The 17,268-nt window shown below is 41.8% G+C and overlaps 1 protein-coding gene across 1 annotated transcript in view; it reads left to right on the forward strand.

Annotated features, from left to right (window-relative positions):
• STK39 (serine/threonine kinase 39) overlaps positions 1 to 17,268 on the forward strand; it is a 105,417-nt gene that overhangs the window by 59,247 nt on the left and 28,902 nt on the right. The window contains exons 11-13 of the mRNA XM_054174849.1: positions 2,595 to 2,717; positions 2,839 to 2,871; positions 4,504 to 4,571. Coding sequence (XP_054030824.1) covers positions 2,595 to 2,717; positions 2,839 to 2,871; positions 4,504 to 4,571 — 224 coding nt within the window. The remainder of the gene's footprint in view (positions 1 to 2,594; positions 2,718 to 2,838; positions 2,872 to 4,503; positions 4,572 to 17,268) is intronic.

The following is a 17,268-nucleotide window of genomic DNA, read 5'->3' on the forward strand; positions in this document are numbered from 1 at the left end:
TGGCAAATACTGCAGAATTTGGCCCTCTTCTTGGTTAGAAAGGACTACAAAATATGGAAAAACTGAGTAGGGGACACTTCAGTTGTGCGGGAAGAAAGGTACAGCAATGTGCCTAGGTTTGGAAACTTCATTCTTTCCTCTGGTTTAGTCTTCTATGTTCAAAGGGGAATTTAGAGGGTCTTTTGGGAGTGAAGGAAGTGAGATAAAGAGTGTGGATACCAAGATACCTGCTCATCTGTGCACAAGGTTGCTGGGGGAGGGGAGCCTCAGTCCATACCACTTCTACCTGTTTGATGCCAGTGCCAGAAATAGATGTATAGAACCTGGAGGGGGATCACAGTTAAGCAGGAAATCAGTGCAAAGGAATTCAGCTACTCCAGCCAGTAAGTCGGTGTCACTGGGGGGCAAATTTAAATGCCTCTATGCAAACACATGTAGCTTGGGGAATAAACAAGAGGAATTAAACACGTACACACCTGCAGAGCTGTGATCCTACTGGTATCACAGAGATGTGGTGAGATAGCTCCTAGAAGGATACAGGAGTGTCGGAATGGAAGGATACAGGACCTATAGGAAGTACAGGCAGGGGAGAATAGGAGATGTTGTTGCCCTCTCTGTCAGTGACCAGCTGGACTGCATGGATCTCCAGCTGGTAATGGATGAGGAGCTGAGTGAGAAAGAGCTAGCTGTGATCTTACAGGGAGGGAAGAGACGGGTGATGTTATAGTGTCCGATCTGCTATAGCCCACCTGATCAGACAGACTGAGAGGATGAGGGCAGATAAGAGTAGTCCCATGTTCACAAGCTGTGGTCCTCAGGGAGAATTCTGCCACCACAATACCTGTTGGAGGGACAACACAGCAGGGCATAAGCAATCCAGGAGGTTCCTGAAATGTTTTGGTGGTAATTTCCTTGGACTTCAGGAGAGCAGACTTTGGCCTCTTCAGTGATCTGCTTGATAGAGTACCATGAGGAAAGATGGGCCCAAGAAAGCTGGTTAATATTCAAGGTTTCTTCCTCCAAGCTCGGGAGCAGTGCATTTGGAATCAAGGACATAAGGCAAAAAAACCAGGAGGCCTGCCTCGGTGAATAAGGAGCTCCAAGACAAATTTAAACACAGAAAGGCAGAGTACAAAGGGTGGGAGAAAGGACAGGTAATCTGAGAAGAATACAGAGGAATTATCCCAGCAGCCAGGGATCAGGTTAAGAAAGCCAAAGCTCTGGTAGAATTAAATCTGGCCAGGGACATCAAGAAAAGCTTCTCTAGGTATGTTAATGATAAAAATAAGACCGGAGAAGATGTGGACCCTCTCTGGAAGGAAATTAATGACCTGGTTACCTGGGATATGGAGAAGGCTGACGTATTCAATGAATTTTTCACTCAGTCTTCCCTGACAAATGCTCCAGCCATACTGCCTAAGTCACAGAAGGCAAAGGCAGAGACCAAGAGAATGAAGAACTACCCACTGTAGGAGAACATTGGATTTGAGACCATCTAGGAACCAGAAGGTGCAGAAGTCCATGGAACCTGATGAGAGGCATCCACAGATCCTGAGTGAACTGGCTGATGAAGTCGCTGAGTCACTATCCAACATGTTTGAGAAATCATGGCAATCTGATGAAGCTCACACTGACTAGAAAAGGGAAAGCATAGCTCCCATTTTCAGAAAGGGAAAAAATGGACAGTTTTGGCCAGTTGGGTGGCCTTTTGTGACGGACTTACAGCACTGGTGGATAAGGGAAGAGCAACAAATTCCATCTACTTGGACTTGTGCAAAACATGTGACACTGTCCTGCATGACATCCTTGTCTCTAAATTGGAGAGACGTGGACTTGACAGATGGGCCCTCAGTGGGCAATTTGTGGCTTGATACCCAAGCAGAGAACAGTGATGAGTGGTGTTTCCCAGGGGTCAGTACTGTGGCTGTTTAACGTCTTTGTCAGTGAGATGGACAGTGGGATTAGCATTTTGTCAGGCTTTGAAAAAAGAGAGACGGCATCAGAAGAGGTTTGATTTTTCAGATTTAGTTGCTGGATATTCCTATTAAGCCTTGTTAGACGTTTTGATCTGCAGTTTGCCCAACTACTTTGGTGTGGTGCATGCCTACCTACCTTCTCAGTCTGCACACAACTCTATCTTTCTTTTTTTTAAATAAGGATAATTTTACTTTTGAAGTGTTTTTAATGTCTTTATGCATCATAAAGCATTTTAGAAGAACAATTAAAGCTCTCAAGATTTGTGTCCCAAGGACAACCTTATCTATGTATCTTAAAGTAAGGAAGCTTCCTTCTGTTTCATGGATTAGATGGGTTATTTCATAGCACACTCTTGTCATCTACTTGACCTTCTTGTTCCTGAGCAGTTTTAAACTGTATCTAAACTGTATTTCCCTAAATTAATTTTGCATAGCTTAACTTTTTCCAGTGGCTCAAGGATGACCCCTGAGGTCAGATATTATCTCAGTATGCCAGTGACTTTGCCAGCAAACTAATGAGTACATCTGGAATAAAAAGAACAGTAAATTGCCAATTAACCAAAACACTGATGATAAACTACAGATGGCTGTGTAATGGTGGATACTTTATTTTGGTAGGTCAGGCGAGTACCAGGTTCCAGTGGTCACCTCCATAAAACAGAAGATGGGGACTGGGAATGGAGTGATGATGAAATGGATGAGAAGAGCGAGGAAGGCAAAGCTGCTGTTTCTCAGGAAAAGGTGACTTCTATTTGTGCCAAAACATTTACACTTCGCAAGTTACTCTGTCTTAATGCTGTTGATAGCATTTCTGCATAGCATAAAGCTGCACAGCTCATACCTTACTGCATTTGTTTTCCAGTCACGAAGAGTGAAAGAAGAGGAGAACACAGAGGTAAAAATTTCTTCATCAGTACATCTTTTCTTCCACATGTTCGAGTGAAGGGATTTATTTTTCATTTCTGTTGTTAAAAAACGTGAATGGAGTCAGGAGTGTTGTTCTGCAGCCTTGTGTGGAAAGTACTTGTGACGACAGCTGTATGCAGTTGGCCCTGTAACAATTAACTTGAGCACACAGTGGATAAAATGGATAGGAAATACAAAGGCATGTTACCTTTGTGCCCAGGAGAACTGGTTAAGATAGGTAACTGGTTTTAATGAGTCTTCATAACTAGATCACACTAATTGCTGTCTTTTTAAACAGAATAGTGACAGCTGTTTCAGAGTGGCCAGAAGATCTCCAAATAATCTGTCATTTTTAGGATTTAGATCACAACATGCTTCATTCCATGTACAGTAAAATGGTTCAGTATATTAGATGAAAGCAGAAGAATAAAATGACATACTGAGTTTCATGGCCCTGTGCTGAGAGTGTAGGAAGCATTGCTGCTATAAATAATTGCTTAATAGAATTACTGGCTTACAGCCAAAGTGCTTTTAAAAATGTCTCTTCCTTGGGTGAGTGACCCTTGCCACTTCAGCTGCAATTTCAGATTCTCTGATTTTCACTGGTGTCATAAAAGTCTTCTAAAATACAAACAGCTTCCTGCCAGGTTTGGTCCTGTTAGCCCCTGTGATGACCCCAGTCTTTACATTGCAGAGCTAGTTCACGAAGCGCTTCACCATGTGAGATGTCTTATGTAAGATGAGTATAAAAAAAAAAAGAGGAATGTCACCAATCAGCCTTTTTATGTCTTAGAAATGGAAAGTTCTGAATTTTGTGACTCCATTTATACAGGTAACTTTTGTTATGAGTTGTTTAGTTAGAGAAGGAGGAAAAAGCCTATGCTTGGCCTTCTGCTGATTATCATCTTCCTAAGTGCTCCAGAAGATGATTTGGAGCTGAGACTAGCTTGTGACTGTTGGTGTGTGCCTGATGGTCTTTGCGAGGACTTGACTGTAACCTTTGAACAGACTTCTGTGAATGGCGTCAGTATGCCAAGTAGGATATGAAATCATAGTGAGGTAGAGGACCCTGAGGTACTCTGTATGTAGGAGACACTTTTGCTCGAGAGATATAAATGTTAGCTGAGGACTATGGCCTCATAGTGTGAGGGAGGCGTGATAGTGTGAAAGCTATCCATATTTCTGGATTTTCTCTATGAAAGACGTTCTCTAAGCTATGATGCCCACTTGGATATGCTACTAGTTCTTTGCAGATGGGCAGATGCAAGACTTCTGTTAGCAACCAAAACTGTTACACAAAAATAATGTGAGTAGTAGCATGCAAGTGTCACTATGTGTATATTATTTAATATGTTATTGGAACTTTGATGCCAAGGTGGATTAAAAGCTCTTGCACTCAGTCCTTTAATGCTGGCCTTATCATTTGTGTCTCTGTAATTGAAATATAGCAGTTCTACTGGTATCAGCTATATTTTAAACTGTGTTACTGAAAGTCTTTAAAAGTTTTTTGAGAGTTAAGAGTATCTGTAAAATACTCAAAATGCTGGCATGGCAAGTATTTTGTTTGGGTTTCTTCCCTTTGGCATCCTTTGTAAGACTTTTTGCTTTTGTTCTTTAATAGTCTCAGCCTGCTGTTAGTGACGAATATAATGAAGTTCCATGTGCAGTGAATCTTGTTTTAAGGTTAAGGTAAGAGATTCTTCTACATATTTTAGTCTTCATTTTTGGTTGGCTGTATTATTCTTGATCACCCTTACTGCTTTCATAATATTAACATAAAGTAAGTGTTAACCTCTTTAAATATCCCAGTATGACCAGTGTGAATAGTGTTTCTGTGACTAATTGCTGTCTTTTAATTGCTTACTAAAATAGTATAAAATGAGAAGCAGAATATGAATGTGACTTCAGGCTAAGTGTACCCTTCATTAAGTATTTTCTTTCCTTTTTTTTTTCTTGCAATGCAGGATCACATTGTGAGATTTTTAATGAATTTCTTTCACACTTCAGCAGTCAGCCTCTGACAGAAATAAACCATAGCTGCATTATAAGTTGCCTACTCAGAACGTTTTTCACTGGCAAGTTTGATCAGTCACTGTTGAGAAGTGACAGATATTTCAGAAGTTGGATACAAATATGCTGCTGACTTAAATACATACATAGTGAACATGAGTTGGATTACTGTTAATTGAAAGCACACTATAACAAAGATTTTACTTGTTGTACTATGTGGTCTAATTTTTGGATAATTTTTTTTTTTTTCATCAGAAGCTTCAGTGACATTTTATATATTTACAGCCATTTTCCTTAAATCACTAACTTAAGTTTAAAAACTTGCTTCTTCTCACTTCAATATTTGTTTACATCCAGTTTGAAGTGACAGGATATTTGTCAAAGATTGTAACAGATAAATGTTATGAGGCTTTTATGGTAACAAAAAGATTAAAAGTCAGATAGAGAAATATTTGCAAAATTACAACCAGTATGTTACAAACAAATAGCAGAATTATGCATAAGAATTAGCTTTAAAAAAATAGCATGAAAAACTGTTAATAATCAGAAAAAAACAAACCAGCTGTGCACAGAATGATTGCCAAGTTCCAAAATCTATATTCTTTCATTTTCTTTGACTACTTTGCTAGTGATAGCTGCAAAAAATTGTGTGGCTGCTAAAGATTGTTTACTGAAGAGAGAAGTAATAAATTTTATTGTGGGGAGAGAAAAGATTTAGAGATTATTTGAAATCGCTTTAGTTGTCCAATTTACGTAACTGCTCTGTTACGCTGTCAATATTTTTTTTCATCTCTCTGCTGACAAACAGGTGGAGGAAACCATTTGCAAACCAGACCAATTTATACTGCTGTATGATGTACTTGTGAAGTGCTTTGGTTATATTTGAATTATGATGAAACCTGCAGAGTGGTTAGCTCCTACCCAGTTACTTGCAGTGCTGGCAAATCCATTTTACTCCAGCAAATACAGTGAAATGTCAGGGATTATGCTTTTAGTTTCCTGCAGCTCTTAAACCAGAAATCAAGGAAGATTGATACCAGGAGACTTGAGTATGTGAACTGTTACTTGCGTGGTGAAATTTTGTTAAGGATCCTCTTAATTCATGGGTAAAAAAATTCCCTCCCCCTTCCCTCCCTTAAAGCAAATCTATAGTAACTGTATTAGTGTGTTACAATTATGAAGATTTAGATTATTATTGGTAGAGACGGAAGAAACTATTTCAATTCCATGAACCAGAAAGTTTCCTTTGGACAACAGATAGCCTCTGGGGTCTGGGAACACTGTTGGCAGTCCCAGAAAACCCCAAAACACTGTTGGCCAGTCCCAAAAAAACCCAAAACTCTGATGGATAATTTTGCAGAGTGAATATTATTAATTTAAGATGGCCAACTTTCAAGGGAATAATGTTCTGTGGTGGAAACCTGAGCATATAAATAGGATCAGATCTAGCACTCTACATAGCCTACACTGTGTGTACGGCTGTGGGGTTATAGAGGAGTCTGGGGCCTACCGAGCAGTGCTCTTTTCCTTTAATTGGGACTTTGTGAACCACGGCTACAAGCTCCCTATACCTCTGCCCAGTGGTGTAGGTTCAGAGTTAGTACTTGAGAATTTCTTTGTAATTGCTAACTTAAAGGGAAAGGTTATTTTGTTTATGGAACATTCACAGAAATTCGGGGCAGCTTCTGGCTGTACCTCTGATGGCATTTGAGTAGTTGTCTTTCCTCTTCATTGCTGACCTGGGGAGAGGAAAAGCTGAGGCTGCTGAGAGCATGACGGAGCTGTGTAGTCTGCTGAATACTTGTCAAGAATTATGTTTGAATATCTTTTCTTTGGTAGATTAACAGAAGCTTTATTTGGAGAAAGAAACTCTTAATTATTCGTTAACTTTTAACAAAATACATCTGTTCCATTATCTCAGCTCATTTGTCTGTCAGTGACAAGTATATGGCAGTATATTTTGTTAAAAGCTTTTTCTCTTTGATCTTACTGTAGGCACATGATTAGTGGCCCTGGCCTGGCAGTGAGTGGTTTCACCCGAGGGTAGAGGACTCCTGAGATCTCCTTCTGTGAGTTCAGGTCTAGCTGCACTGAGCAAATTCAGAAAAGCCAGCTCTGGAGAAGTAGCAGCTGTGGTGACAGTCTGAAAATAGATATTAGTAGTGTAGGATGTAAACCTGGAGGCCCTCGGTCATTCACAGTCCTGAGTTACAGAGGAAGCTGCCCTCTCCATTTTAACTGTACACAGCTGTCCTTATGCTGGGATCATTGCAGGGTGAATGAGCTTATATTTAGTGCAGTTGCATATGGAGAAAGATGCTCTGGCCTCTGACTGCTCTCTTTCATTTTAATTAACTTACCAAGTAAATGGTTTTGGATCATCTGAAAGTAAAAAGACTGCTAATGTTGGCATTCATAGTGAATAAAAGTGGTGTACATGACATGTTTTGTGTCACACAGCGTTTCCTTGGGACCTTAGGTAGTAAACAGCTAATATCCTCACGGAGATTTATGCATTTATCCACCTCCACTGCAGATTTTAAACTATTTTATTGATGTCTTTTGGTGAATTGATCATTAGGTCATATAGCTGAGAGAGGCTTGAGTGCTTCAGGGGATTTTTATGGGATTTGTTAAAATGAACCATAAGTTGTGAACTATATTATTATGGAGCAAGCTGGCTACAGTATGAGGATAGAAACAATTTCCTGCACTTCATCTATTACTACTATATATAGCTTTTAAAGTATAGCTTGATATGCAGATGAGCATGGTGAACATTAGATACCAGACTTAGACTGGAAGCTCAGTACATCATCCAAAATGTTGGAAGCTTTTTCTTTTAAAATAATTCATTTGGGGTAATCAAATTATAGAAACTGCAGTAGCTTAATGAGTTCAGAAAACACTGGGTTTAGATGCTGAAAATGACTGTTTAAGTAAGAAAGGTCAGTACTGATGTGAGTGAAACGGTAAATACTGACAAAATGCAAAAGGAATGAATTGGCTAGTAGGGAGAATGAGAGGGGATGGGAAGTACATGTGTCAAGAGAAGGCTCAGGAAGGTCTCATCTCTTGCTTTCTTTCCTTTTGCTTCCCCAGAGAGGGGCCATGGGGTAAGGGGACAGCAAAAGGTAAGCATCTCAGATGGGAAGGAGCCATTCCTGCGTGATAGAGCATGAGCTAGGACTTGAGGACAGAATGGATTTCCCAGGGTCCTGATGTATGAAGGGAAAACTCTAATGGCACTTTAGTACTGCTGAGTCTGTGGATCTGCCTTGGTTACAGATAGCTTGTCATGGAAGTTGATGCAAATGTTTAGAGCCTAATGGGCAGAAACTATGTAAGGCTTTGGAGTGTGGGCCAAAACATTTGAAGAGTAGTGCCTGGAGTCTGGGACATGGTCTAGTCATGTGGTGGTGTTAGGTCATAGGCTGGACTTGATGATCTCAGAGATCTATTCCAGCCTCAATAATTCTGTGATTCTGTGAGATGGAGAAACTTCAGCAAGAGTTTGTCGAGAAGGTGGAACCAAGTGCTCCTCTGGGTGGTGGTTGGTTTTTTTTTGTGTTTTTTCCCCTCTTTTACAATAAGGCTATGCTACACCAAAATCCATCAAATCTTAGATGACAGTTTTGCATATTCTTTTCTAGTAGTATGTTCCAAAAAGGGTTAATAGTGCCCATAAAAATTTAAAGCTACCTTCCCAAAGGAGGAATTCTGGCAGAAGAATCAATGTAATTCTTTTACTAGATGGCCAGATTCCATTGTTTTTGCCAAGCAGAGGAGGGTGGGATTCATTCAGTAATTGAGTAGGGAATGTCTAATTAACACCAACCTCTGCTAAGTGCAAATACCTTGTTGTGGATAAGAAGCACAACTCACATTCTGAAATAATCTGTAAAGAATCCCATGACACTCTTTAAACAAGCACTGGTCTTTAACTCTCTTATTTGGATGGTTTCCAACCTAGGTATCTGATTTTTCTGCTCTTAACTTGTATTTAATACCTCAGTGGGACTAACTCGTATTACCTACTGTCAGGGTTGCTGCCTCAGTTGGAGACAGCAATTTCCAGTCTATTTTCTATTTTTTGCACTTTTGTGTCTTGGAGTACGTGCCCCAGAAGTAAAATTAGCTACAGTGTGTTTTAGGTAATTCTATTAAAAGATTTTGAAAGACTCTCATATTAAATACTTAATATAGACCATTAGTATTTCAAAGCTCAAGTTTAATTAAGAGGCTGTGCTTGAATTTTGCAATGAACTGAAAGTATTGGTTCTCAGATGTTGCTGATCTGTTGCTATGCTATGTAACTATGACCAAGACTGAGCAATCCTTGTGTTGAAATGCTGATGCTGCTGTATTCTCAGCCTCACCGAGGAGGAGGAATTTGAGAACAGGAAGGAATGAAATTTGTAACCCAAGTCTTCTCCTCTGAGGCTGTGCATGCTGTGTGTCTTGGTAGCAGACCCAGCCAGGAATTCTGCAGAGATTTAAGTCAATTATCTGTGATGTAGTCCTCCAATGGGGCTGCTCATACCTCTGGGGAGAAGAGGTGGGGACGAATCATCACCCTTAATTTGAAATTTTCAGCCTTACCACTGAATTGTTACTGTTACACATTTAGGAAGTTTGCTGTCAGAGGGTTTGACTATTTAGATTAATAACAGAGACATTCCATGTTAAATTAGAAGACTTGTTAACGGTTAATAGCTAAGAATTGCAAATTATCTGAAGCAATCTAAGATGGTTAAATTAGCTCCTATGACAGGAAGATAATTTACTGATGGTAATTTGAAATGTCCCAGGACCTGATTTAATAGAGTTCATGCACACTAGATGAATTAAGCCTGTGGAAGAACAAAAGGGGCAAATGGAAAATTTTTTACTTTATGCACTGGCACGTGGGATACTCCTGTTATTATTGTGTGTCTTACTCAAAGTACTGTGCAGAGAACATGCTAAGGCAGAACTGTGTGTAATACCATTCTGATCACATTCTTAACGGGTTAACATTTGCAGGTGTATGCATACGTACATGTGGACACCATCATGTTTTTCTACACTCCTGTGACACTGGAGTATCATGAGATTCCTCTCATAAGGTCCTGGGTGACAGCTTGGAATTGATGATCTTTGAGGTCTCTTCCAACCTTATTGATTCTGTGATTCTGCGATTTCTTACAAAAATATTTCTTCAGCTAATACGTCTGGTTTATTGCACATTGAAACTGAGGAATTTAACTCCTGGGGAACAGATAACTAGTTCAGGGTGTAGCTACTAGCAGGCAGTTGCCCGTGCCGCACTACAGCAGGAGAGCTGTTAGGACTGACGTGAAATGTGATTTCCTCTGTGTGCCAGATCATAGATGGTGAGATAGCACTCACTATTCTGAGCTGCAGCTCAAGTGCTAGTCTTCTTGCTTTCATGTAGGCCTGTTTTTCACCTCTTTCTTAGAAAATTCATTACATATAAAGTTACAGAAAAATAATAGTTAACTGAAGGTGCCTTGTTAAGTTACTCTTACATTGTTAATGTTTAAATTTGAGTCTTAGATTTTTAGGAGAAAAAGAAAACACCATAAACGAGCAAACCCCCAAATCTGCTCTGGCTAGACATGGAATTAGTTTGATAATTGGCTCAGTACCATAACCTGGAGTTCTCAATTCTCTTTATTTTATTTTTTTACCTCTAAGTTTGGAGTTTTCGGTATCTTTTTAAAAAAGTGTTATCATTCCAGTCTCTGTTGTAAGAAGTAGTGCTGATGTATATCCTGCACCAAGGACAGATATTTCTCATAATTTTTGCTGTTGAGAATGGCTTCTGTTCTCCAGTGTATTTAATGATAAAATCCACAAGCAAACTCTCAGCTGTGTGGTAGATTTACAACTGGAAAGTAACAGAACTTCTCTGTAGGCTGGGAATTGATCCAGTTGCAAACATAATAAACAAAACCATTTGTGGAATTCTTGAAATAAATGGACCTGTGGTTACAGTATTGAGCCCTGTCCTCTATCTTATTTACCTCTAAGGCTTTGCCTTGGGAATCAGGGAGGTGTGGTCACATGGTTACTGAACTGAAATTTATTTTCAAAGCATGGAGACTTCATTTAAACATCCTGTTTAATCATGATTAAATCCTGACTGAAATCAGTAAGCAGGAACCTTTGATTAAACTATTGATTCTAATCCTGCTCCCTATTTGTATCTCCATTGTTTCCTTCAAAGCTTGCTCTTTAAAAATGGCCAATTATGTGTGTCTTGTTCACTACTTAAGGATGATTTTATGCCTTGCTGTATTTTTCTTGAAAAAAAACTAAACATTTTAAAATTTAGTGTAATTATGACCTAAATAATCCCATATGCAATTGCTATACCATCACTTATTTAATAGAGGAATGGTATATTTGTTTATCAAAACAACATTTATGTGTAAAATTCATAATTGTTGAGCCAGTGAATTAATACATTGTTTCTGCTTATTAAATAAATGTTGTCAGGAATACTTTGCATGTCTAAATATTTAGATGCCAAGGATTAGGCATTTAACCTGCATTCTGACTTTTTATTGTGTTATTTGAAAAACATATTAAGAGGGGGAACAAAGAAAAAAACAGCAAAGAAACCGAAACACCACCTGCGACTTCTTTTATGTTAAAGGATATAGGTTAAAACTTAAATTGGCCTCAATATTAAAAGTAATTTTCTTTGTAATTTTGATGGCACATGTGGCAGTTTAGGCTGGGTGCCTTCTGATGGCTGCCACATAAGTTATACCTCCGGTGTCCGGAGTGTCCAGCCCAGTAGGTGGACACAGGAAACAGCGTATTTCATACCCAAAATATCCTGCGCCCTATAAATCCAGCTGCAAAGTCTCTCTTCCTCTTTCTTCCCTCTCTGCTCCTGTGGGAGATGCTCCCTGTCGGGTAATGCTGGTGGGGGAGTATCTCAAGGCCTCTTAGGCCTGGGCAGGCCTAATGCCAGGAGGATAAGGGGGAGGGGACCTTGGCCAGCTGAGACCAGCCTAGTGGTGGGGGGGTGAAGAAAGAGCCCTGGGTGTTTTGGGTATGCCTTCAGGTGGGGAGAAGGGAAGTGTTGGGAGACTTTTGGGTGTGCTGTAAGGGACTCTGTATGCTTTGGGCTTCTTTTTCATTGTGCGTGTAATTTCTGTGAAACACTTAACTGCTTGTCCATTTAAACTTTCCATCACTTCTTCAATCCATTTGTGTGAGTGTCATTCTTTTGCCCCTTTCAGGGCAAAAGCCTTTCTGGCCTCAAACCAGGACAGGTTATGGTAGCAGAGGATGGTTTCAATCCATTGACTTCTGGTTTGTAGGTCCAGGAGCTGATGGCATTGTTCCTGAAGTGAGTCCCGTTGTCAGACTCAATCTGTTCAGGGGTACCATGTCGCCACAGAATTTGCTGTTCAAGGCCTAACATGGTGTTCTGGGCACTGGCATGATTTACAGGATGTTTCTAACCAGCCTGTAGTTACTTCTACTGTGGTGAGGATGTAGTGCTTGCCTTGGTGTGTTTGTGGCAGTGGTCCAATATAGTCAATCTGCCAGGCCTCACCATAGCAAAAACCCAGCCACCACCCTCTGTTCCAGGGGACTTGGCTCTGGTGGCTCTCTTGATTGCAGCACAGGTGTCACAGTCATGTGTGACCTGTGTGATGGCTTCCGTGGTCAAGTCCACCTCTCGGTCACAAGCCCATCTGTACATAGCATCTCTCCCTAGAGGTCCTGATGTTTCATGGGTCCATTGAGCTACAAACATTTCACCTTTATGCTCCCAGTCTAGATCCACTTGGGCTACATCAATCCTGGCAGCCTTGTCTGCACACTCATTGTTTTGATGTTCTTCATTAGCACAACTCCTAGGTACATGAACATCAACATGACGTACCCTCAAAGTCATGTTCTCCACCCGAGCAGCAATATCCTGCCACAATGAAGCAGCCCAAATAGGCTTGCCCCTGCATTGCCAATTGGTTGTCTTCCACTGCTGTAGCCATTCCCACAAGGCATTAGCCACCATCCAGGAATCTCTGTAAAGATAAAGTACTGGCCACTTCAACAATCTCTAGAGCCAGTTGCATGGCTTTCACTTCTGCATATTGACTAGATTCACCGTCTCCTTCAGTAGCCTCAACAACTTGTCATGTAGGACTCCATACAGCAGCTTTCCACTTCCAATGGTTTCCTACCACACGGCACGATCCATCATTAAACAGACCGTAAGGCCTTTCATCTTCAGATAACTTGTTGTATGGTGGTGCCTCTCGGGCACGAACCACTTCCTCAGGTGATGCTCCAAAATCTCTGCCTTCTGGACAGTCCATAACATCTTCCAGAATTCCTGGGTGGTTTGGTTTCCCCACTCGAGCTCGCTGTGTAATCAGTGCTATCCACTTTCTCCATGTAGCACTGGTGGCATGATGAGTAGGTGGAATTTTCCCTCTGGGCATCCAATGCAGCACAGGCAGCCTGGGTGCTAAGAGGAGAGGTGCTTCTGTACCCACTACTTCTGATGCAACTTGAACTCCTTCATAGGCTGCTAAGATCTCCTTCTCAGTTGGCTTCTGATCCTTGATATCCTCTACTCCAAAATCCTAATAACTGCCCTCGGGTTTCACCTGGTGTCTTCTGCCAGAGACTCCAAGTGAGACCATGCTCCCCAGCTGTGGTGTAAAGGATATTTTGCACTGATGGTCCTGTGTGGATGGGCCCAAGTGCCACTGCACGAGCTATCTCTTGTTTGATCTGTTCAAAAGCTTGTTGCTGCTCACTGTCCCATTCAAATTGATTCTTCTTTTGAGTTACTTGATAGAAAGGGCTCACTAGCTGACTATATCCCAGAACATGCATTTTCCAGAACCCCACAAGGCCTAGGAAATGACTGTGTCTCTTTCTTGTTGGATGGTGGAGACATGGTTGCTATCTTGTTGACCATATCCATAGGTACATGACTGTGTCCATCCTGCCTTTTTATTCCCAGGCACTGAATTTGTTGTGCAGGTCCTTTGACCTTGCTTTTCTTTATAGCAAATTCAGCCTTCAGAAATATATGAATAATTTTTGCTCCCTTCTTAAACACTTCTTTTGCCTTGTTGCCCCACACAATGCTATCATCAACGTACTGTAGATGTTTAGGGGCCTCACCCTTTTCCAGTTCACTCTGGATTAGTCCATGACAAATGGTGGAGCTATGCTTCCACCCCTGGGCCAGTAGATTCCAGTTGTATTGAACAGCCCTCCAGGTGAAAGCAAATTGTGGCCTGCAGTCTGCTGCCAATGGAATTGAGAAGAATGCATTGGGGATGTCAGTAGTAGCATACCATTTGGCTGCCTTGACTCCAGCTCATACTGGAGCTCCAGTATGTCTGGTACAGCAGCACTCAGTGGTTGCGTCACTTCATTCAGGCCATGATAGTCAAAAGCTAATCGCCACCCTCTGTCAGATTTCTGCACTGGCCAGATGGGACTGTTAAAAGGTGAATGTGTTTTCCTGATCACTCCCTGGATCTCCAGCTGGTGAATCAGTTCATGAATGGGAGCCAGGGAATCTGTTTGTGTGATATTGCTGTTGGAGAACTGCTCTGGTAGCAATTGGCACCTGTTGTTCTTCAACCTGCAGCAATCCCACAACAAAGGGACTTTCTGAAAGGCCAGGCAGGGTAGACAGCTGTCTGATCTTCTCTGTATTCACTGTGGCCACACCAAAAGCCCATGGATAGCCCTTTGGGTCCTTGAACTACCCTCTCTTGAGGTAATCTATACCAAGAATGCAAGGGGCCTCTGGGCCAGTCACAATGGGATGTTTTTCCCACTTGTTCCCTGTTAGGCTCGTGTGAGCTTCCAATACAGACAGTTCCTGGAAGCCTCCTGTCACTCCAGAAATCCAAATAGATTCAGCACCTCTGTGTCCTGATGGCATCAATGTGTACTGTGCCACCATGTCTACCAATGATTTATATTTCTGTGGTTTTGATGTGCCAGGCCATTGAATCCACACAGTTCCAATATACTCTGTCATCCCTCTCCTTCCCCTGGCCAAAGGCAGGGAGCCTCTACTCCTGGTCTTCATCAGAGTATTCACTATCTGATCTGGGTGGTACCTGGCCAGAGGTCCCCTTATCAGGTTCAAGGGGTGTAACCTCAATTCTTTTCCTCCTGAAAGATAATTGATTACTCTCTTGGCTTTCTACAGTAGATACCTTTGCTGCCCTCTTAGATGATCCTTTTTTAACCATTGTCTTCCTTCTCAGTTCATGCACCCGAGTTTCCAATTTATAAACGGGTTCACCATCCCACTTTCTCATGTACACCTGATTGATGAGGCACTGGCTCATGGGAATGAGGTTATCCTCAAAATTCTGGAGCCAGGCTGACACTATCTCCACAGACTGGCACCCTTCTATCATATGGTGAGTCAGTTTAGTAGGATTGCTTGCCTCTTCTGGGGTAAAGTCCCAGGCTATTGGTGGTGATAACCAACCTAGGAATCTGCCCAAATCCTTTCACACACCCTGCCACCCAGGGACTGACCACCTCAAGGCACATTTCAATACTGAGTACTGTGTCCAGTTCTGGGGCCCTCAGTTTAAGAAGGACATTGAGAAACTTGAACATGTCCAGAGAAGGGCAACGAGGCTGGTGAGAGGTCTCGAGCACGAGCCCTATGAGGAGGGGCTGAGGGAGCTGGGGTTGCTTAGCCTGGAGAAGAGGAGGCTCAGGGGAGACCTTATTGCTGTCTACAACTACCTGAAGGGAGGTTGTAGACAGGTGGGGTTGGTCTCTTCTCCCAGGCAACCAGCAGAACAAGAGGACACAGTCTCAAGCTGTGCCAGGGGAAGTTTAAGCTTGAGGTGAGGAGAAGGTTCTTCACAGAAAGAGTAATTGGCCATTGGAATGTGCTGCCCAGGGAGATGGTGGAGTCACTGTCCCTGGAGGTGTTCAAGAGGGGATTGGACATGGCACTTGAAGCCATGGTTTAGTTAGTCATGAGGTGTTGGGTGTTAGGTTGGACCTGATGATCTCTGAGGTCTTTTCCAACCTTATTGAATCTATGATTATATGATATCTCCACCCAAGGGCTGTCTCTTTTCATGCCATGGTGGCATCAAACTCCACAAAACCTGCAACGTGCCATTAATGTTGATTAGCAGTGCTTGAAAGCTCACGTAAAGATAGATCAAAATCTTGTGGGCCTGCGTAATAAAATTCTCTGTATTCATTTCAGGCTGAGAGAAAGAAGTGATAACCTCTCCAGCATAGCTCCCACAGAACAGCAGCCCTACAAGCAGGAGAAAAAAACACATAGCCATTATCTGCCTTGGCACGTTCCTAAACAAACAAAGTATTTCCCAAACAAAGCCAATGTTATCAACAAGCCACGTGACCAGCACAGAAGCCTGTATCTTAAGCAAGCTTATAGAAAAAAACTGCAGAAATTACAGCTATGTTATATTTTTCTCCAGGGTTTTGGCACCAAAATATACTGTGGTGGTTTGGCCCTGGCCTGGAGGCCAGGTACCCACCAAAGCCGCTCTATCACTCCCCCTCTTAAGTGGACAGGGGGCCAGGGGGAAAAAAATACAACAAAAGCCAGTAATAGGATAGGAGCAATAATAATAATAATAGTAATAGTAATACAGCAATAGACTGCATGGAAGCAAAAAGCAGAGAGATGTTAGTTTCTGCTTCCCATCAGCAGGACCATTGTCGGTCTTGGGAAGCAGGGCTTTCTAAGCTTGGTGGTTACTTGGGAGGATAAGACACCATGGACGAATCCCCACACTTCCTTCTGTCACTTGATTCTTATATCTGAGCTGATGTCATATGGTATGGAGTACCACTTTGGCCAGTCTGGGTCAGCTGGCTCAGCCGTGTCCCCTCCCAAGATCTTGCCTACCCCTCAATGTACTCTTGGGGCAGGGAAATCTTGAAAGGACACAGCCTGGACACTTATTCAACAGTAGCCAAAATACTGCTGTAAAATACAGCACTAGAAAGATACTATGAGGAGAATTAACTCCAGCTCAGTCCAGCCCAATACAGCATGTATGTTAGTGGTCATCTGTAATATGGCTTACATTTTGATAATTCAAAATTTAATTGGATATTTTTCTAATAGTTTTAAAGATGTCACAAGTAGCTTGGGAAGCCACACTGTTTCATCTTCATCAGTCTGATTTAGCATGGCCTGTGAATGTGGTGATATAGTACATTTGGTAGGGCTGGAATTGTTTTAAATAATTTTGTGTGGTTTGGCTGCTTGTTTGCACTTGGTGTTGCGGATCTCTACACTCTTCTCCGGTAGGGATGGTTTGGGGACTATACTGGGTCACTATAAAGTAGTCAAGTTTTG

Source organism: Dryobates pubescens, chromosome 2 (assembly GCF_014839835.1).
Source record: "Dryobates pubescens isolate bDryPub1 chromosome 2, bDryPub1.pri, whole genome shotgun sequence".
In the NCBI taxonomy this organism is placed as follows: Eukaryota; Metazoa; Chordata; class Aves; order Piciformes; family Picidae; genus Dryobates; species Dryobates pubescens.